Source organism: Lepus europaeus, chromosome 6 (assembly GCF_033115175.1).
Source record: "Lepus europaeus isolate LE1 chromosome 6, mLepTim1.pri, whole genome shotgun sequence".
Lineage (NCBI taxonomy): Eukaryota > Metazoa > Chordata > Mammalia > Lagomorpha > Leporidae > Lepus > Lepus europaeus.
In genome coordinates this window covers 97,290,629-97,312,608 of record NC_084832.1, presented here as the reverse complement: position 1 = coordinate 97,312,608, position 21,980 = coordinate 97,290,629, and the positions used below count along the sequence as shown (strand labels likewise).

The 21,980-nt window shown below is 46.7% G+C and overlaps 1 protein-coding gene across 1 annotated transcript in view; it reads left to right on the top strand.

Moving 5' to 3' along the window:
* The first annotated feature begins 810 nt into the window (after positions 1-810).
* Positions 811-21,980, top strand: part of A2ML1 (alpha-2-macroglobulin like 1) — a 36,182-nt gene continuing 15,012 nt past the window's right edge. The window contains exons 1-20 of the mRNA XM_062195428.1: positions 811-875; positions 1,328-1,511; positions 1,900-2,062; positions 2,636-2,688; positions 5,335-5,355; positions 6,077-6,236; positions 7,125-7,209; positions 7,616-7,742; positions 8,157-8,271; positions 8,846-8,955; positions 10,300-10,467; positions 11,987-12,214; positions 14,373-14,433; positions 14,975-15,120; positions 15,580-15,729; positions 16,056-16,247; positions 17,791-17,884; positions 18,582-18,690; positions 19,846-20,074; positions 20,275-20,401. Coding sequence (XP_062051412.1) covers positions 811-875; positions 1,328-1,511; positions 1,900-2,062; positions 2,636-2,688; positions 5,335-5,355; positions 6,077-6,236; positions 7,125-7,209; positions 7,616-7,742; positions 8,157-8,271; positions 8,846-8,955; positions 10,300-10,467; positions 11,987-12,214; positions 14,373-14,433; positions 14,975-15,120; positions 15,580-15,729; positions 16,056-16,247; positions 17,791-17,884; positions 18,582-18,690; positions 19,846-20,074; positions 20,275-20,401 — 2,587 coding nt within the window. The remainder of the gene's footprint in view (positions 876-1,327; positions 1,512-1,899; positions 2,063-2,635; positions 2,689-5,334; positions 5,356-6,076; positions 6,237-7,124; positions 7,210-7,615; positions 7,743-8,156; positions 8,272-8,845; positions 8,956-10,299; positions 10,468-11,986; positions 12,215-14,372; positions 14,434-14,974; positions 15,121-15,579; positions 15,730-16,055; positions 16,248-17,790; positions 17,885-18,581; positions 18,691-19,845; positions 20,075-20,274; positions 20,402-21,980) is intronic.

The following is a 21,980-nucleotide window of genomic DNA, read 5'->3' as shown; positions in this document are numbered from 1 at the left end:
AGTTGCTATGGTTCCTTTGGTTCTGTCTTCATTTCTGATCCAGCCCAGTTACCAGAAGCCCGTTTTTGTTTGAGTTGTTTGGACAGGGATTGGCCATTGGTCCAGGAAAGCATCCTCACTAATTTATATGCTAGATGGCTTCTTAGTCTTGTTGCTCTGAAGAACACCATGGAGAAACTCAGTGGATACCTGGCATGCTCCCCATTAGGAGACATTTCCAGGGCAGAAGTTTCTGAGTCAGAGAAATATGCACACCTTCAAGGCTTTTGATGTGTGCAGCAAAACTACCCTTAGAAAGGCTGTCCAGTGTATGTTCTCTCTAGGACTAAATGTTCTCTCTGCTTCTACACAGATACACTAATACTTAGTAGAATTATTTTTTAGAGATGCCAAATTAGATAGAGGTTCACCACTTTCCTATTGACCCGTGCCTGTGTTCCCAAGTGTTCCTGAAGAGAGTAGTAAAAGGAGGTGAAATGAGAATGGGACTTTGGAATGAAACCAGAAAGAAAGGGAGGAGTCCAGAATGTGTTCTGGGAGCTTTACCACTGTGAATACTCTGCTCTGGCTTTCCCCCAAAACTGGTATTATAAGCTGGCTGAACCAGTATGAATGTGCCAGGAAGAAGCAAGTTTTTTGAAGAGGATAGTGGTCCCACCCTGGTCTACCACCTTAGCCTGAGGCCCCAATAGGTGATTGGCCAGAGCATCCACTGTAGCCACCTACCCTCCTTGGGGAGTTAGCATATAAGCTACACGAGAGAGCCAACTCCGGGTTACTGGTCCCAAGGAGTCTGTCTCACCCGCAGAGATGTGGGTTCAACTCCTTCTAGGAATGTTGACTCTATCGTCAGTCTTTGCAGAAGAACTCCGCCCGTAAGTGGCTTGCCAGAGTTGATTTAGGACAGGTGTCTTTGCCTATCTTTCTCAAGCATAGATATGGGCAAGGGAAGATAACCTTGGGTGTATTTTAATCTCCTTTGGCCTTTTCCATCTTTGGATCCTTTATCCAGAGAGGAAAGCTGAGACTTCAAGAGGAAACTCAACAACAATAACAAAAAGATAAATATTAAGTTGTACGATTGCCTTGTGCCTTGTTCTCTGGGAGAGACCTCATCTCCCCCTTGGAACTCTAGGCATAATTTCTTAGTGGTGTGAGGTTTGAGGTTCTGCACTGGGGTATTTGTTACTTATCTTCTCTCTTATAGAAAATAAGGCTCATAAAGGCAGAGACTTGGTCTGTTTAATTCACTGCTATATGTTTAGTGCTTAGCTTTCATCGAATGAATGATTCATCATAGCTTGAAATCTCTTTGTTCCCTTAACAGAAACTACCTGGTGACATTACCAGCCCGACTTAACTTCCCCTCCACACAGAAGGTTTGTTTGGATCTGAGCCCTGGGTACTGTGATATAAAATTCACTGTTACTCTGGAGACCAAGGACAAGACCCAGAAGTTGCTAGAACATTCTGGAGTAAAGAAGAGGCACTTACATTGCATCTCTTTTTTAGTAAGTACAGACTCTGCTTTGACTTCGGTCCTTTACTTTCCTACTTTCCTTTCTAGGTACTCAGCATACAGTCTAATTTTAAGTATGATTTCTATTGTCTTTTTGCCACAACTCTAAACCCATCTCCCCTAAAAAGTTAATGTCAATTCCTGGCTACAACTCACCCACGTTTTCCTTGACCTTGGATTTCTTCTCTTTCATTTTTCACTTTCACCTCTTATAATACCGTTTCCCCTTCCTTCTCCTGGCAACCTGATTTATGGCAGGCCCTACACTTGCTCTCCCCATCTGACCCAGTTCTTTCCTTTTGCCCTTTTGCTTTTGGGTGGTGGCCAGTCGATTCCCCCCAGTCTCCTGCTGCTCCCCAGAGCTCCCCTCTCCTGGCTAGGTACCGCCTCCAGCTGGTGGCACAGAAGAAGTGGCCACAATCCGGGTGTCAGGAGTTGGACCTAACATCAGCTTTGAGGAGAAGAAAAAGGTTCTGATTCAGAGGCAGGGGAGTGGCACCTTTGTACAGACTGATAAACCCATCTACACACCAGGGCAAGAAGGTAAAAGGGACACATTTGGGGTGATAAAAGATTGGGAAACTTCTGTGCTCAGTGGTAGTGAGGGGATTTGTGGCTTGGTATTAGGCATATAGAACAAGAAGGAGATCTCATGGGATAGTGTCGCGGGGTTGAATCCAAGCCATTTTCTATAAGCAAGAGCACTGGGTGGAGTTGCTGCTTCTGTGTGTATCTAAATCCAGAGCACAGAATGTCTCCTAGGCAAGTGCAATTGGGCTGCTGGGTCTTCAACCATGCTGCTTGTTCAGAAATAAGAAAGCATCAAAGGCATTGGGCTGGAGCATCTGGTCTTTGTTTATTCGCCCTTGGAAAGGCAGTTGCATGCTGAGGGTTCAGAGTCAGAAGCCCCAAACAGAAAGAGTGTTGGGCTTTCTCTCTCTCTCTCTCTCTCTCTTTTTTTTTTGTTTGTTTGTTTTGTTTTTGTTTTTTTGTGAAAAGTAAAATCTGATGGAGTTTGGCTGATTCAGAAGTATATGCAAGGAGATAGGAATGGAGGAAGGATGATTTGTGGAGGGAAAAAATTCCCTCTGGCTAACCATGCCTGTTCCCTTCTAGTGCATTTTCGCATCGTCACCCTGAACAGCAACTTTGTTCCAGTGAATGACAAGGTGAGGATGTGGCTGATGGGAGGCGAAGGGAGAGGTAGTGCAGACGAGAGAGAACAGGGAAAAGAACAGAATCTCTACAAGAGAAATTCTCTCTGTGTATGTGTGTATCTTGGGAGGCAGTGGTGATGGCTCAAGTACTTGGATCTCTGCCAGCCACATGGTAGTTTGGATTGAGTTTCAGAATCCTGGTTTGATCTGGACCAAACCAGGCTGTTGTAGCATTTTGGGAAGTAAATCGGCAGATGGAAGAACTCTCTCTGTCTCTGTCCCTCTGTTCAAATAAATGGGGGGAGAGGAGAGAAGAGAGACAGGCAGACAGAAATTTTCTATCCACTAGTTTGCTTCCCAGATGTCCTCAACACCAGCGCTGGGCCAGGCTGAAGCCATGAACAGGAACTCTTCCTCTGCAGACTTCCCAGGCACATTAGCAGGGAGCTTGATCAGAAGTGGAGCAATCATGACTCCAACAGGCTCTCTGATATGGGATGCTTAACCCGCTGCACCACAACACCAGCTCACTGAACCCCTTCTTAGGTAGGAGTTGCATACAGGACAGAGTATTTCTTTCTTAACAGATAGTTGATTCTAGAGTTGCGAAGAGGAAATGCTAGCATCAAAGTGTGGCGGTGGCTGGTACTATCTTAGTCTCTACTGCCCCCTTGAGGTTGATCTCATTAGCTACCCCTATTACATTTTCTCAAATTCTGTTGGATCGCTCAAAGGTGCTTTGATTTTGGTAGTTAGACACTATTTCTCTGGTAAAATTATCTCTTCCTACACACTCCATTTCTCTAAGTAAACTATCCCACCAAATTGAAACACTGGAATTATCAGAATTTTACTGAGAAACAAATAGATAAAAGCTGTGAGTCTACAGAGCACAATATTTAATTCTAGCCAACCAGTCTATGTGAGATAACAGACCTGTCTGGTTTGGTTCCTATGCAGAAACCTCTGGCAGCTTCCAGTTGGAAGTGCTAGTTTGCTTCCTGAACACATATTTCCTACCAGAGCCTGCTTCTGGCTAACTGCTATCCTCCCTGAGTCTTGATGCCTTATATGAGAAAAGTGCTTTCTGACAATCCATGGCAACATCAGTGATGTTTGCCTCCTGATTTTCCATTAGCCCCAGACTTAGGGGCTGTTTCACCTTGACTCTTCTCGCTCTCTGTCTCGGATCTTCTGAAGAGTTGTCATACTCCTTCTTATATCAAGCGGATATTTGTGCTTGGTGAGGCTCAGCTACCTCACTGGCTGGCATCACTTGGTAGTTGGCCCAAGAATCGAAGGCAAGCACCACTTTGATTTCATTCTCTGTCGTTTCCAAGTTAGACTCAAGCTGGTCTTCACTTTGGAGCAACTTTACACATTCTCTGAGCCCCCATAACTAAATTCCCAGCCCCCACCAATCTAATAGTTTTAGCAACCATTGTTAAGGAAATTACACATAATTCTTTGACTGGACACCTTTAAAGAGTATATTTTCCAAAATCATTTTGCAATAATTGAAAGTAAAGCGGCCAGCGCCGCGGCTCAATAGGCTAATCCTCCGCCTTGCGGCGCCAGCACACCGGGCTCTAGTCCCGGTCGGGGCGCCGATTCTGTCGCGGTTGCCCCTCTTCCAGGCCAGCTCTCTGCTGTGGCCAGGGAGTGCAGTGGAGGATGGCCCAAGTGCTTGGGCCCTGCACCCGCATGGGAGACCAGGAGAAGCACCTGGCTCCTGGCTTCGGGTCAGCGGGATGAGTCAGCCACAGTGTGCCGGCTGCAGCGGCCATTGGAGGGTGAACCAACAGAAAAAGGAAGATCTATCTCTTTCTCTCTCTCTCACTGTCCACTCTGCCTGTCAAAAAAAAAAAAAAAAAAGAGAAAGAAAGAAAGAAAGAAAGAAAGAAAGAAAGAAAGAAAGAAAGAAAGAAAGAAAAGCTCCCTGGGCCAGCGTTGTGGTACAGTGGGTTAACCTGGCATTGCAAGAGTCTTGGCTGCTCTGCTTCCAGTCAGCACCCTGCTAATAGCCCGGGAAAGCAGTGAAGATGGCCCAAGTGCTTGGGCCCCTGCCACCCACATGGGAACCCCGATGAAGCTCCTGGCTCCTGAATTCAGCCTGGACCAGCCCTGGTCTAGGTAGCCATTTGGGGAGTGAACCAGCAGCAGGGATGATCTCTCTCTGTCTCTCCCCCTCTCTCTATCACTTTGCCTTTCATATGAATAAAACAGTTGTTTCTTAAAAAGGAAGTAAAGCTCCTGCCCACTGGCATAGTAGATAGCAGAGGAAGCAGCCAGGAGATGGGTGATTCCCAGGAAGAGGTTTGAGCACTGGGGAATCCCACGCTGCCAATATTTTATCTTTGGGCATGTTTATCGTAGAGGAGCTCAGCTACAAGAAGCTGAAGGGTCTGGTGCTCCATTTCTTCAAATCTTTTGGACACTGGTAACCCCTTTGAAGAACTCTCTCTCTTCCCCCACCCAATACATATTTGCCCCCATTGTTTCTCTTCTCAGGACACACACACACACACACACACACAGCTTATTTAGAAAGAAAGAAGCAAAAGAGAACGAAGAGTTTTTTGGTGAATTTCTGCTTTTAGCAAACTTACCCCGTTACTTATCCCACTTTAACCCATGCTGTCTGGCCTTTCTTTTCAGTACTCCATCGTGGAACTACAGGTGAGTGGAGTGTTTTTTTCTTCCCCATTCAGTTGTGGAGAAGGAAGAATGAGAGTCGGGTGCTAACTATGCAGGCAGAAGCAACTCTGAGAACACGGCCCAGAGCCCCAAGACTGCCCAGCCTTGAGTGCCCAGAAAGCAACTTAGCCACCTCAGCTTGTCCTGTCCTCCTGCCTCTGCCCTCCCCTCCTCTCACACCTAAACCTCTGTAGATGAAGACGGCAGCCTCTGTACCACGCCAGTGTAACTCAGCTGCAGCCTGTCCTTCTCTTACCGTAGGTCACGAACACTCGACAGTGAATGAAGGCACTAGAGGGATGCATTCCCCACAGTATCCCCATTCGTTTTTCCAATAAATTACCTCTCTTTCAGGTATCTTACAGTCAATTCCCTTAGCTTTGTTCCTTCATAGGGGCCAGAAATCGTCAGCACACATCACAAAGGGCATCCTAAAGCTCCCTTTCTGAAACTGGGGTTGACACTTTCAAGGTCTCAGTCTGATCTCCTGAATCCGCAAGGACCAGTTTCCTCCTCTACAGGAGCAGGCTCTCTGGAAACATTTATCTTTCAGTAACAAAGAAACTTATGGATGACATGGGGGCTGTTCTTCCTGGGGTCACCACGGGGGTCGTGAACAATGGATGGGAGCCTTTACCGGCCTTCTGCAGGGTGGCGTGGGCAGCGCCCAGGCAGGTCTCTCACACATTTCTGATGGACGCAGGACCCCAACAGCAACAGGATTGCACAGTGGCTGGACGTGGTGCCCGAGCAGGGCATTGTAGACCTGTCCTTCCAACTGGCACCGGAGGCAATGCTGGGCACCTACACCGTGGCCGTGGCTGAGGGCAAGACCTTCAGCACTTTCAGTGTGGAGGAATACGGTAGGTGGGGGAGTTAACAGGATGGAGTTTACATTGGGTGTCGTGTCTCAAAAATTAGCCAAGGTGAAGCAAAATCTTGCTGGTGGAGGGATTCTTCATTCCTCTTTGAATCAGTGCTAAACCAGCTAATAATGTCAGGCATATTTCACTTTAATAGCTCCTGCCTAATTAGATCAATCACTTTATTTTTTTAAAATATTTATTCATTTATTTGAAAGGCAGAGTTACAGAGAGGCAGAGGCAGAAAAAGAGAGAGAGAGGTCTTCCATCTGCTGGTTCAGTTCCCAAATGGCTGCAATGGCCAGAGCTGAGCCAATCCGAAGCCAGAAGCCTGGAGCTTCATCCAGGTCTCCCTTGCTGCTGCAGGGGCCCAAAGACTTGGGCCATCCTCCACTGCTCCCCCAGGCCACAGCAGAGAGCTGGACTGGAAGTGGAGCAGCTTGGGGCTGGTGCTGTGGCACAGCGGTTTAATGCCCTGGCTTGAAGCACTGGCATCCCATATGGGTGCCAGTTGGGCCCCTGCACCCACATGGGGGACCCAGAGGAAGCTCCTGGCTCCTGGCTTTGGATTGGTGCAGCTCCAGCCATTGCGGCCAATTGAGGAGTGAACCATCGGATGGAAGACCTCTCCTCTCTCTGTGTAACTCTGACTTTCAAAATAAACAAATAAATCTTTAAAAAAAAAAAAAAAAAGTGGAGCAGCCAGGACTTGAACCAGCACACATGGATGCTAGCACTGTAGGCGGTGGCCCCACGTGCTGTGCCACAATGCCAGCCACATAGATCAATCACTTTAATTATCACTGTTTTGGCACTCTTCTGTCTACTACCTGTTTGGTTATGTCCTCATCCTATTCTTGTTTCCAATTGTCTTTCTACTCTCTCCAGTGGTACCCAAATTTAAGGTGGAAGTGGTGGAACCCAAGAAATTATCCACGGTGCAGGAATCTTTCTTAGTGAAAATTTGTTGTAGGTAAGAGCAGAAACTCTGGTTTTGTAGAGATTAAAGCTTTAGTGAGAGAAGCGATGGGGAAGAGGGGGTATGGAGATATATGAAGCCTGGGGTAGTTTCTGTCTATTTCATAACTGTGTTTCCATTGTTCACTCAGAATTATTTAGTCTCTACTTTGCCTAGAACACACTGTTGAATCCCATGGGGAACAGGAGTAAGGAGAAAGAAAGATCTGTTTCTGTCCTCAGGGTAGGACTTACTGGGCAATGTAAAGACTTGGAGGGAAGAGAGCTGGAGAAAGCTAGGACTGTCAAGGCCCTGTCTGAGGCTGGAGTGTGGGAAAGAAGGACCCTTGGTGCTTAGGGGAGGAGGGCTGGATCCCCAGTGGAATTTCCCAACTCCCGCTCCTTACGCTTGCCCTGGACAGGTACACCTATGGGAAGCCCGTGCAGGGGGCAGTGCAGGTGTCAGTGTGTCAGAAGGCATATACCTACTGGTATCTGCAGAGGGACCAGGAACGGCTACCCGACAAATGCAGGAACCTCTCGGGACAGGTGAGTAAGTGGGATGGAGAGGAGAACCTCATACACGTGTCCCAAAGTGTAAGTAAGCATCAAGACAGGAAAGTGATAAAAACCAAAATCCAAAGTAAGAAGCATTTCACAGCATTATTAACCCACTTCCAAAGAACCAAATGGTCTTTTTAAACCTCAGAGCTTCAGAGTTGCTTCATGGTTAGAAATATTCAGGTTTTATACTCCATGTTATGGGAAGAGTTTATCTTAAGGATGGAGGAACTAAAGTATGGAGATAAGAAATTATTTCTTCCTATAATACCTTATGAAATGGAAGCAGAGATGAGATTACTCACATTCTCTCTCTCCCTCTCTCCCTCCCTCCCTCTCTCCCTCCCTCCCTCCCTCCCTCTCTCCCTCTCTCTCTCCCTCCATTCCTCCCTCCCTTACTAGACTGACAAAGCAGGATGCTACTCAGCATCTGTGGATATGTCTGCCTTCAACCTCACTGGGTATATGTACAACCAAAACATCCATGTTGTGGCTACTGTGGCGGAGGAAGGGACAGGTAAGCAGGATTCTTGACTCCTTAAGAAAAGAGAAAGGGATTGGACCGTTCTAGGGACAGAGCTCCTTAGAGAACTCAAGGTCCACCCTCCTGAGTGTTTGGAGGGTACCCTGTACCAGAGCAGGCAAGGGGAGATGGCAGGTTCCACCCTGCCATCTATTACCCATTTCCCCAGGAGTGTGAGAATGAGGAGATGGTTCGCATCATTGTCCAGGAATACATACAGCTTCATATCTCCAATGGCACCTTACTCTCAGGGATTTTATTTTAAATATGAAGATGAGGGGAAGGCATTTGTCTTCAATTTCTTCCTCCAATTCCTGATTCTGGCTTCCCCCTAATGCAGACCCTAGGAGGCAGCAGTTGATGCCTCAAGTGATTGAAGTCCTGACACCACGTGGGTGACCTGGATCAAGTTCCCAGTTCCCTGCTTCTGTCTTAGTCTGTCTGGCCATTGCAGGCATTTGGGGAGTGAGCCAGCAGAACGAGCTCACTCTGTTTCTATATCTCAAATAAATACAGCATTCAGATGATACCAGTACTCAGGTCATTAACCTATGGCTTCCTCTTGCAGGAGTGGAGGCCAACATCACTCAAGATATCTACATTTCTTCACAAATGGGATCAATGACCTTTGAAGACACTAATGATTTTTATTACCCCAATTTCCCTTTCAGTGGGAAGGTACGTTGAGACTTGTCTCTGCATAGACAAAAAACGCTTCTCTATCCATTTTTGCCTCCTTGCTATACATGTAACATAATAACTCATTGAGCATTATTCTAAGTGCTTGACATGTATAACCTTTGCAACTATCCTGTGAGGTAGATGTTATTGTTGGCCCCATTTTCCAGATGAGGGGACTGAGGCAAGAGTGGTAAGTGTTTTTTTCTTTTTCAAGGTTACACAGCTAGGAAGTGGTAACTATGAGAAAACCCAGGGGTCTTGTATCCGTATGCCAAAAGACCCTTAATCCCATGCCTTGAATAGACATGCCTTGACATGCCTTGAATATTTCAGTGACCTCAGAGTCCCTCCTAATACCTGGGGATCATCTTTTAATGTTTAAATGTTTGAATTTAAGATCTGCAAAGTTTTCATCCAGTCTGGGCTCCTTTAGTCATGCAAGGTTTTATCAAACTCTGCTTGACAGACAGCCACTTACAGCTCCTTAAGCATTTCCTTTAGAGATTTTAAATTTTCCATTGTTAGTGTCTCTTTCCTGATCTCTAACTGAATCTCCTCCTCCTTCACTTACCTTTCTTTATTTCCCAGGTAATTGGTCAGCACAATAATGTGGTACATAGTCAGACCATTTATTGCTTAGTCACCTTCACTCTAAGCCCAGGATAGAGCCATATTTTTTTTCAAGCCTAAGGATTATACAATTTGGGAGGGGAAGGGCGGACTTCCTTTAAGAAAAAGAAATGAGGGGCTGGCATCACTGTTCACCAAATTAAGCCACTGCCTGCCACTGCCAGCATACCATAAAGAAGTGCTCATTCATGTCCCTGCCCACTCCACTTCCGAAACAACTCCCTGCTAATGTGCCAGGGAAGGCAGCAGAAGATGTCCCAGGTGCTTGGGCCCCTGCCACCTGTGTGGAAAACCTGCATGGAATTCCTGACTCCTGGCTTTAGCTTGGCCCAGCCCTGGCTGTTGTAACCAATTGGAAAGTGAACCAGCAGATGGAAGATCTCTTTCTCTCTCTCTCTTTCCCTGTCTCTCTCATTCTGCCTTTCAATCAAAAAAAAAAAAAATTGAAAGAAAAAAATAAAAAGGAAAGTTACATATAGAAACTTGGAAGGCGCCCATGCAAGGGAACAGCCCAAAGCTTGCCCTCCTGCAGGCTTGTTTTTCTGTTTGCTTCTCAGCACCTCTTAGATGCTAGTTCCCGAGGCTTGAATCACACTTTTTCAGACTCTTTCCTGAAGTGTAGTCTTAGAATTTCAATGGTCACTTCACTTTCGTTCATACCCACACCTACTCAAACCTAATTCTAATGCCCTAATGACCTTTCCCCCTCAGATCACAGTTAGGGGCCAGGACGACTCCCTCCTCAAGAATCATCCTGTCTTCCTGGTGATTTATGGCCTAAATGAAACCATCAGCCAGACCCTGAGGACTGACGACCATGGTGTTGCTCCTTTCAAGCTGGATACCGTTGCTTGGAATGGGGCGGGTGTTTCTCTGGAGGTGAGCACCACAGGTACCAGCTTGTTGGGAGGGAAGGTTTCCCTGAGGGGAAAATCTTCAAAATGCTCCCGTTTCATGTCACCCTTCAACTTGTCATCTCATCTCTTTCATGCATCAGTTTTGCTCCCCAGTTGACAAAAAGAAAATTTGCTTAAATCTTTTTTATCTTCAACATTAATTAAATAAATAGCCCTTCAGATCCATACAACTATTTCTACTAATTTGCCTTATAACTTATACCATCTCTGTCAGATACATGACATCAGAGTAGGGAGGGAGAATTGGTTCGGAGCCAGTCTTTCTCTTCCTCCTTCCCTTGCCCCATCATAGAGTGGTGAAGACACCAGTTGGGATGCCTGTGTCCTGGCGCTGGCTTCAGATTCCAACTTCATGCTAGTGTGGGAGGCAGTGGTGATGGCTCGGGTTGTTGGGTTCTTGCCACCACCCATGTAGGGGACCTGGATTGAGTACTTGGCTTGCACCTTCTTCCTGGCCCAGCCCTAGCCATTGTGAACATTTGAAAAGTGAACCAACAAATGCCAGAGCTCTCTCTCTCTCCCTCTTGAATAAATAAATAAATAAATAAATAGCTGCAAATGAAAGGCCAACAACTCTAGATTTTAGGTAAGTATATGGAAGATTACTTCTATCGATTACCAACTACCACAACAATGCTGCTTATCAAACAGCTTTGAAAGTTCAGTGTCATACAACAGAAAGCACTCATTGCTCATGCATCTCTACTAGTCAAGTAAGCAGCTCTGCTGATCTTGGTGGGTTTCTTTATACGTCTGGAACCAACTGGCTGTAAGCTGCAGTTCCACGTGTCTCCTCTGCTACAGCAAGCTGGCCCAAGTGGCAATGATGAGCTACAAGAGCAATAGCTGTTGTACAATAATTTTTTCAAGTCTCTACTTATATTGCGTATGCCAACATCCCATTCTCAATAGTAAGTCATATGTTGGCTCACACTCAGACTAAGGGAGTACTACAAGATTACATGGAAAAGGATGTTGACACAGGAAGGGGTACAGAACTGGAGCCATTAATGCAATAATTCAACCACAACTACTTACTCAAACACATGCTGTTATGTCTTATTTACTATTTCTTTACTCTAGGCATCACTCAATCTTTCCACCCAGAAATAGTTAGCTTTCATTCTCATTATCCTCTCTACCTAGTTTTCCTATCTCTGAAATGCAATCTTGGATTCCTATATAATCTTGTTTATGCTTGTCTATCTCCTAGGAATCAGTCTGTGAAGGTGTCTCACCCACAGTCCCTCATTACTTGACAACTATAATTTAGCCCTCCCATCACCCTCACACATATGAAACCATTGCTGCACGTAACCACTTTTACAAACTCCTTGTCCAGTTTCTGACTGGGCGTCTAGTGAAATCCCAACATGTCATTCTTTGGCAGCAAAGATTTGAAAACCGTAACAAGTCCATGGTGTTAGTGTGGTTGGATGCTCAAAGGCTATCCCTTTCTCTCTCTCTCTCCCCTCTGCCAGGGCAAGTTCCAGTTGGAAGATTTAGTATACAATCCAGACCAAGTGCCCCGGTACTACCAAAATGCCTATCTGCACCTGCGACCCTTCTACAAGACCACACGCAGCTTCGTTGACATACAGCCACTAAGTGGCCTCTTGAAATGTGGCCAGCCCCAGGAAGTTCTGGTGGATTATTATATTGATCCAGCCGATGCAGGCCCTGACCAAGAAGTCATCTTCTCCTACTATGTAAGACTGGGATACGGGAATTGGTGGAAATATATCAGGAAGGAAGGAAATGAGAAGAGTCAGCCAGAGAGAGTGGATAGATCATCTATGGAGATGTCATCATGCAAGGCACATTTAGAAGTTCAAAATTTTTATACGCCATATTAAAGAAATTAAGGGCAGGTGAAATTATTTTTAATTTATATTTTATGTAACAATATATTCTAAATATTATCATTTCTACATGAAATCAACATAAAAATTAATAGGTATTTTACCTTCTTTGTTTCAACCAAGTCTTTGAAACAGTATGTATTTTACACTTAAAGCATATCTCAGTTTGGATTAGCCACATTTCAAGTACTCAGTGTTTGCAAATGGCTAGTGGTGACTGCATTACACAATGTAGGTAGAAATTAAGGAGTAAAGAGATTTGGATAGGAACCCAGAAAGTTGAGAAAATAAAATGAGAAATTAACTGAGAAAGTGTTGCTGGCCAGGATCAACAAGGAGGTGAGTGGTTGCGTTGGGTGGGAGGCAGAGCGAGGAGGACATGAGACATAAGACCAATTTCATTCAAGTTGGTAGCCTGAAGAAAATGGAGATATAAGCAGCTTTTCTGGCCAGAACTGGTGATAGTGAAGAATTAAGAGTGTGTGAAGCTAAAATCGAACAGTCCAGTCTTTTTACTCCCTTATCATCTCCTCAGTCTCTGGGAGACTTTCTGCCCTGCGGATCATTCCAGTAACTTCTATCATTTCACTGTCTTCATGAACCCAAAGACCATCATCCTGATGTAACAGAATAAGGAGGTGTGCATTGTACCTAGGACAGAGTGTGGGGAGGCCTGGGAGAAGAGTGAAGCTGAGACTGAGCCAGGTGGGATGGCTGAGTGTCAGCTGGAAGTTGGAAGAACCAGCCCCACAGCCCACGGGACATGGAAGGCAGCCTGCTTAGACACAATCCACTGGGGTGGGTGTTTGATCTAGTGGTTAAGATGCCTGTTAAAGATACCCGCATCCTACATAGATGTACCTAGTTTCTTTTTCTTTTCTTTCTTTTTTTTTTTTTTTTTTTTGGACAGGCAGAGTGGATAGTGAGAGAGAGAGACAGAGAGAAAGGTCTTCCTTTGCCATTGATTCACCCTCCAATGGCCGCCGCGGGCAGCGCGCTGTGGCCGGTGCACCGCGCTGATCCGAAGGCAGGAGCCAGGTGCTTATCCTGGTCTCCCATGGAGTGCAGGGTCCAAGCACTTGGGCCATCCTCCACTGCACTCCCGGGCCACAGCAGAGAGCTGGCCTGGAAGAGGGGCAACTGGGATAGAATCTGGCGCCCCAACCGGGACTAAAACCCGGTGTGCCGGCGCCGCAAGGCGGAGGATTAGCCTGTTAAGCCACGGCGCCTGCCAGGTGTACCTAATTTCGATACCTGGACCTGACTCCTGACTCCAGCTTCCTGCTAATGCAGACCCTAGGAGGCAGCAGTGATGGTTCAAGTGATTGGGGGTTCCTACCACCCACGTGGGAGACCTGGATTGAGTTCCTGGCTCCTGGTATTGGCCTTGGTCTAGCCTCAAGTGTTGTGGGCATTAGGGGAGTGAACCAGTAGATGGGAGCACTCTCTCTCTCTCTTTTCCTCTTTCTTTAAAATAAATAAAAAAGTAAAAGTTAAAGAAAAACAAACAGTTCACTGGACTCTGTTTTAAGTGAGAATGCACAGGAAGCGAGAGTTAGAAAAGAAGGTTACTCCTCAGGGGGTCAAATGCAGGGAGGCTCAGTATACTTTATGACAAGCCCATTTCTGTTGCATTTTGAATTGCACTGAACAAAAATTACAAGGTTGGACTTTAGCTGACTTTGTGTCACAAGGATAATAATAAGAAGCAGCAGCCTGCAGATCTTAAAGGAACAGTGGACTGCTCTCTGCTCTCTGACATCTGTCTCTCCTCCCATCTGCCTTGTGTGTCTCAGCCAGACTTCCAAGGGCCGGAGGAGTCAGCAGGACCCGTTGGCAACATCCCGTGTGTGACAAGCAAAGGGGTGCTCGGCGGAGCATTGACCCAGGCCCTGGAACTGTGAAAGGAGCCTCTCTTCTTGGAGAGAGCAGAGGCTCAGGAGTCAGGGTCGAGGTAAAGCTCCCATAACTCCTGAGCTGGTGCTTATTTCCTTCTCTTCTGTAGTTAACAGGGAAAGGAAATTTGGAGATGGAGGGGCAGAAACACCTGCATTCTAAGAAGAAAGGTGAGTATACCTGCTTCTCCGGAAGAGAAAAGGGTATTTGAAGCTTCCAGAAAACACAGAGAAGAAATGAGAATAGAATATTATTAATAGTCCTAGAAGAACAGAAGAATGAGAAGCAGGGGCAGGTGTTTGGCACAGCAGTTCAGATGCTGCTTTGGACAGCTGTGTCCCAGGTGTGAGTTTGGGTCTCAGTTCTACTTCCGATCCAACTTCCTGCTTAGGCACATCCAGGGAGGCAGCAGATGAAGGCTCAAGTATGTGGGTCCCTGCCGCTCACGTGAGAGACCCAGATGGAGTCGCAGGTTCCTGGCTTCCATCTGGCCCAGCCCTGGCAGTTGTGAGCATTTGGGGAGTGAACCAGTGGATGGTGTGTCTGCCTTCCAAATAAAATGAAAATTTTAAAAAAGGAAGAAAGAAAAACGGGAAGTAAATGCTCCATGAGACCCGCAGCAAGCCAAGGGGGAAGCGCACACACGTGGTGAGCTGCTGCCGCCAGGTGAAAGGGCACTCTCACCCCTGCGTGTCCCCCCTTCTCTTTCAGGCCCGAAAGGCTCCTTCTCTCTCTCACTGACCTTCACTTCCAGGGTGGCGCCCGACCCCTCCCTGGTGATCTACGCCGTTTTCCCCAGTGGAGGTGTGATAGCTGACAAAATGCAGTTCTCAGTAGAGATGTGCTTTGACAATCAGGTAACCTGGCATTTGGGGAGGGTGAAGCAAGTTCCAGACTAAAGAAAGATCTTGTGTGTGCTGGGGTTGGAGACAAGGCAGCTTTTGGGAAATAAGACCAAAGTGATACAGCAGTCAGATGCCTCATTACATGAGTGTCTTCGGTATCTTCAATTTATATTGAAATCCACCTCTCTCCTGCTTCTTTTCTTCACAAATCATGCTGCAAAACCACATGTTTTCTGGGGCTATTCCGCATGGTTTTTCTACTTGTCTTTTCAGCTTTCTAGACCATTCTACTGCACTGCTCAGTTTTTCCAGCCGTTATAATAGTCCAAATGAGCTACACTTTCCCAACAAAAGAAGTGTCGGCACGAAAGAGAGGGTTGACTATCATAGCTGGCCAATGATCCAGGTCACGCTGTGTCCTTTGCTCTCCAAGCTAATCCAATCCTCAAGTTAAATCTTTCCCTCCCCCAGGTTTCCCTTAGCTTCTCACCATCCCAGCAGCTTCCAGGGTCAGAGGTGGAACTGGAGCTGCAGGCAGCTCCCTCGTCCCTGTGTGCGATCCGGGCTGTGGATGAGAGTGTCTTACTCCTTAGACCTGAGACAGAGCTGAGCAACAGCTCGGTGAGTTGTCTGCTAATGGGGTGGGGAGAGGGAGTTGACAGAAGACAATTTGCAGCGAATCAAGGTCGCTTTCAGAGCGTGTGAAAGAATGGCATGGTTAATATATTAATAAGGGATGAGGATGAAATAGGAGATGTAAGGATTCTCTAAACAATTGAGATCGAGTTTAAAATTTAGGAAGTAAGGACAGCGGTTATAGTGGAATAAAGAGAAGACTAATTCTGGGTTAACGATGAGTAATCATGCAGGAGCTGGGAACAGTGGCACCAGAATCTGAGGGGAGTTTCTTATGTGAATTCTGAATCCCCTTGCCCCTCTTGTCTCAGGTCTATCGGATGTTTCCATTCTGGTACGGTCACTACCCCTACCAAGTGGCCGAGTACGACGAGTGTGTAGCCGCTGGCCCGTGGAACTTTCCCCAGCCTCTCGTGGCTCCGGTGCCTGAAGAGCGTTCGAGCAGGCGTTCTCTCATCTGGAGGCCCTGGTACTTTGCACGAGATCTGTTCAGCCTTTTCCAGGTAGATGTTCTCAACCATCTTGTTTTACAGAAAGCAGTGGAGGAGGCTGGAGAAGGGAGGGGGTCCATAGCAAGAAATCAGAGAGACTCATAAGGACACAGACAGGAACAAAACCTGGAAAGAAACTTCTGGCCTGTAAGGCAGCCTCGCTTGGCTCTTGTACTTGAAGTTGCCCAGTTATGTTGAAGGAGAACCACTGTAGGGGCTGTAAACTTCCTCTTCCTCTTTCTATGGTCCCCAAACATTGATTTCCATGGGATGAGTCATGAGGAACAGCAGGGAAGCTAGACCAGAGGTCTGTTACTACTATTACGAAAAATATTTTGCCTCTATTTTATTAACCTTATTTTGTAACCTTAATCTGACCAAGAAGTGTCTGAGGTCAGGGACCAGACTCTTGTTCATCTTCATATTTTCTCTTACACCAGACCCTTTGCAATACTCCTTGTATTTTTGTTGAATTGATTCAGCTGATATGGTCTCTTCCCTCAGAATGTTCAGAGCGTAAGTCAAATAATAAGGAGACAGTGACTAATATTTGGAAGAAGCATTAAGCACTAAAAGTTTATTTATTTAAGAGGCAAAGAGACAGAGCTTCCATCTGTTGTTTCACTCCCCAAATGCCCACAATTCAAAGCCAGGAGTTGGTCTCCCATGTGGGTGGCAGGGACCCAACTACTTGAACCATCACTTGATGCTTCCCAAGGTCTGCCTTGGCAGAAAACTGGAATCTGGAGTGGAACTGGGACTCAAACCAATGCATCTATGGATGCTTAACCACTAGGTAAAACACTTACCCCACATTACACATATTTAATATTGAAATAATTTTAATCAAAAAAATCATGAGGGAGAGTCTTCAAGAAGTTCATGCAAAATGTGTGCTATTAAGAAGCTGTATGTGGGAACCAGCACTGTGGAGTAGCAGGTAAAGCTGCTGCCTGCACTGCAGGCATCCCATATGGGCGCCAGTTTGAGTCCCAGCTGCTCTACTTCCCATCCAGCTCTCAGCTATGGCCTGAGAAGGCAATGGAGGATGGCCCAAGTCCTTGGGCCCCTGCACCCATGTGGGAGACCCAGAAGAAGCTCCTGGCTCCTGGCTTCGGATCACCACATCTCTGGCCATTGCGGCCATCTGGGAAGTGAAGCAGTAGATGGGAGACCTCTCTCTCTTTGCTTCTCCTCTCTCTTTGTAACTCTTATTTTCAAATAAATAAGTAAATCTTTTTTTAAAAAAGCAAAAACAAAAAGAAACTGTATGTGGAACTGAGAATTTTTTTTAATAGCAAAATAAACTTACCTAAAATTGGAATTCCATTTTCTGTGAACTTTTTGAAGTACCTATGTACTAACTAGAGCACAAGTGAACCAGTCCTGGTAGCTGAATATCGGGTAATAACGACCAGTCTCATCATTGATAAGAAAGGAATGCCTTGGTTGAACCCTCTGGGGGTTGTCTTCCTGGGCTGTAAGTAGCCCTCATCGTAGGGGAAGGGAATGCCTTGATACTTCCTTCATTCTCTGGTCCTTTGCTGCTTGTTAGGACGTGGGCTTGAAAATACTGTCCAATGCCAAGATCAAGGGGCCAGCAGACTGCAATCGCCAAACTCCTCAATACAACACCATAATGAGTGCAGGTAAATTATCTCTGTGGTCTGTGGATTTTCCGAGATGCAAACAGTGTTGAAACTGAAAACTCTCTGCCTTCCTGTTTCTGCACTGGGCCTCTGCCTTGAATGCTAGTAGGTCATAGGTACAAGAGCTTTCCAAGGGTTTTCTGTCTCTGGCAAGGGCTTTTGAAGCAGGAAACCCTCATCTATTCATTCCCTGGCCAAACCCCCTTATCTGTCACTCCCCCAGAGGGCCTGTGTGACATCATTTCCTCTTTTCTCAGTGATATTTATTTATTTTAAGGAATAAATACAGAGAGAGAGAGAGAGAGAGAGTCTCCTGTTTGTTTGCTTGCCACATACCCTACAACAGCCAGGGCTGGGCCAGGCTGAAGCCAGGACCTAGGAACTCAGTCTGGGCCTCCTATCTGAGTGGCAGGGAGCCAAGTACTTGAGCCATCACCTTCTGCCTCCCAGAGTGTGCTTTAGCAGGAAGCCAGAATCAGGAGCAGAGCTAGGCCTCAACCCAAGCACTTGCATCCCAAGCAGTGACTTAACCATTAGAGCAAATGCCCACCCCTTAGTGGTTCCTTTTTCCTTATCTCTGACTGGATGTTCTCTGCTTCCCTCTGAATTTCTCTCTAGTAGCTCCACCTCCTCAATTTATCTGACAGCAGAAGTCCTCTGTTTTCCAAAATTCTCTGATTCTTATTCCCAGCAGCAGGTGATGGCCTCCATCCAGAGGCTTTCAAGTTATCATCTCCATCACTTCAGGACTCTCAGGTCCGCCAGTACTTCCCAGAGACCTGGCTCTGGGATCTGCTTCCTATTGGGTAAGTGATGACTCAGAAGTATAGTAAAGGGGCAGATGGTTAGCCTAGTGGTTGAGACATCTGTGTCCCACATTGGAATATCTGGGTTTGATACCCACCTCTAGCTCCTGACTCCAGTGTCTTGCTAATACAAACCTGGGAGGCAGTGGTGATGACTCAAGTAATTGGGTTCTTCCCACCCACGTAGGAGACCTAGATTGAGTTCCTGGCTCTGGCTTTGGCCCCTGTACAGCATAGGATGTTGCATGCATTGAAGTACAGTGAGGAGTCCAAGGAAAACTCAGAATCAGATAATTTCCAATGAATCTAAGTCTCAATTCAAGATAATTTGATGGGGTATGGAAACATGTTTTGCTCTGGATTCTTATACAATCACTCAAAATAAATTCATGCATCTTCATATTCACATAGTGAAGATTGTGCATTCTCACTTGAGAGCCACACAAAATTTTTTAAATTTTATTTATTTTTTGAAAAGCAGAGAAACACACACACACACCACACACACACACACAGAGATATGAAAACAGATCTCCCATTCACCGGTTCATTCACCAGAGCTGGGCAGGGGTGAAGCCAGGAGCCAGGAACTTATTCCAGTTCTCCCACATGGGTGGCAGGGACCCAACTACTTGAGCCATCATCCACTGCCTCCCAGGGTGTGTGCATTAGCAGGAAGCTGGAATTAGGAATGGGGCCAGGTCCCCAGTGTAGGCACTTTGATATGGGATGTGAGTGTCCCAGGAGGCATATTAACCTCTGCCCCCAAACACCTGCTCCACGTCCACACAATGTAAGGCACTTATTGATGTTTGTCCTTCCCATTGCCTCTGTGCTCACCTTGACAAGCCCCGGGAACACATGTCCTCAGGACTCAGCAGGCATTAGGCTTTCCTTCAGATACGCTTGCACGCACATTCCACCATGCACTTCTCCCACCACGTAGCCGTCTCCCTTCCTTCTTCCCTATTGGTGCATCCTCACTCACCTGAAGAGTCACACTGACATTTGTGCGTTTCTCTGGTTCAGTCGCCTTTTTGTTTTTCCCCATACCACAACATGTTTCACATCTGTGGGTGAATTTGTAGCTTGCTTCAGAGACGCTCTGCTTTTCCTCCACTGCTTCTGCCTCACGTGGGCTCCACGTTCTTACAGTCACTCCGGGAAAGAGGCAGTACACGTCACAGTTCCTGATGCCATCACCCAGTGGAAGGCTATGATGTTCTGCACCTCCCAGTCTCAAGGCTTTGGTCTCTCACCCACCGTCGGACTCACTGCTTTCAAGCCGTTCTTTGTTGCCCTGACCCTGCCTTACTCCATAGTCCGTGGGGAATCCTTTCGGCTTACTGCGACCATCTTCAATTATCTGAAAGACTGCATCAGGGTGAGAGCTGGGGATGCAGGCAGCAGGTGTCAGCCCCAATACACCCACCCCCGCCTCCATGCATTGGTCCCCAGATTGGAAGCTCATGAATTTTCCCTGGAAAAGAGATGAGATGTTAGCGCCCTGGCTCCCAAGTTGCTCTAGGCCTCTGTATGCCATCTGCTCTGATCGCAGCTTTCTCTCTTATACATCCTCTTCAGGTTCAGACTAACCTGGCTAAATCGGGTGAGTACCAGGTGGAGTCATGGGCAGATTTGCAGGCCTCCAGCTGTCTGTGTGCTGATGAAGCAAAAACCTATCATTGGAATATCACAGCTGTCAAACTAGGTAAGAAGGGAAGTGCAGGGTGTGCAAGGGAGGCCCGGGAGGGAAGTGTGATGGGAACTCTGTCCTAGAGCCGGTGCTGTGGTATAGGGGTACCACGTGGGAACTGGTCCGAGAACTCTGGCCTTTCCTCTAGTGCATTTGCTTTTTTTTTTTTTCCTGCCTCTCTCTTTTATTTGCCTCTGGTTTTCTCCTTCCTATGGCTGTAAGTGAATCAGCAAATACTCCTCGATGGGTGACCAAACAAATTTATCCAAACTGAAATATTTTGAGTTTGAAAGGAGAAACTTTTTTTTAAAAGGTTTATTTATTTACTTGAAAATCAGAGTGACGCAGAGAGAAAAAGAGGCAGAGAGAGAGAGAGAAGTCTTCCATCTGCTGGTTGGTTCACTCCCCAGATGGCCACAACGGCTGGAGCTGCACCAATCCGAAGCCAGGAGCCAGGAGCTTCATCCGGGTCTCCTACACAAGGACTTGGGCCATCTTCTACTGCTGTCCCAAGCCATAGCAGAGAGCTGGATTGGAAGTGGAGCAACCGGGACTAGAACTGGCGCCCAATTGGGACGCTGGCAGTGCAGGTGGTGGCTTTACTTGCTATGCCACAGTGCCGGCCCCAGGAGAAACTTTTAATATTTTAATATTACACTGGGGCAAGGGATGTACAAGTATGGTACTTGTCAAGCCCTCACTCTGGGGCAGCCACTATTCTAACTGCTTTCCATGTATTAACTCAGGAAATCCTCACACCAACTCAATGAGACCTCAGCTGCTTATGGATTAAATCTGTGCAATTTAAAGTATGGTCTTTGATGTATTAGTTATCTAACAATGCTTAACACAACCTAGTGGCTTAAAAGAACAAACATGGTAGGCAAGAGTTGTGGTATAGTGTTGCAGCTGATTTCTCAACAATGTTGCAGTGGATTCCTTTCTGAGAGGAGGAGCGTGGTGGGGGCAAGAGGCGCAAAGTCACCACACAGACCCCGGGAGTCAGGTAAAAGCGGGCCAGAGGCAAGCAGCTTGCAGACTTCATTTATTTCAGTTAGTACAACAGCTTATATAGCCAAGACCAGCCAATCCGGTCAAGGGGCGGTCTATGCCCCAACCAATCACAGCCTGTTGCCAGGCAATTTCCAAAGTCATCCAATTACAGCCTGTTGCCAGGCAGGCTCCATTGCCATGTGGGTTTCAAAGCCATCCAATCACAGCCTGTTGCCAAGCAGGCTCCGTTGCCAGGTGGGATTCAAAGCCATTCCTGAGTAACTGACACTCGCTTGCCAGCGTCCATCTTGGCATGGCCTTCTCATTCCACCACAGTATAGCAGGTCAAGCAACCACTTGGAACACCTGTATCCCTTATTGGCATGCCTTGGTTGCAGTCCCAGCTCTGCTTCTGATCCAGCTTCCTGCTAGTGCACACTCTGGAAAGCAGAAGATCATGACTCAACTACCTGGGTTCCATCACCCAGATGGGAGACCTGGACAGAGTGCTTGGCTCCCAGTTTTGGCCTGGCCCAAACCTAGTTGTTGCAGGCATTTGGGAGAATGAGCCAGTGAATGGGAGATCTCTCTTCATCTCTGT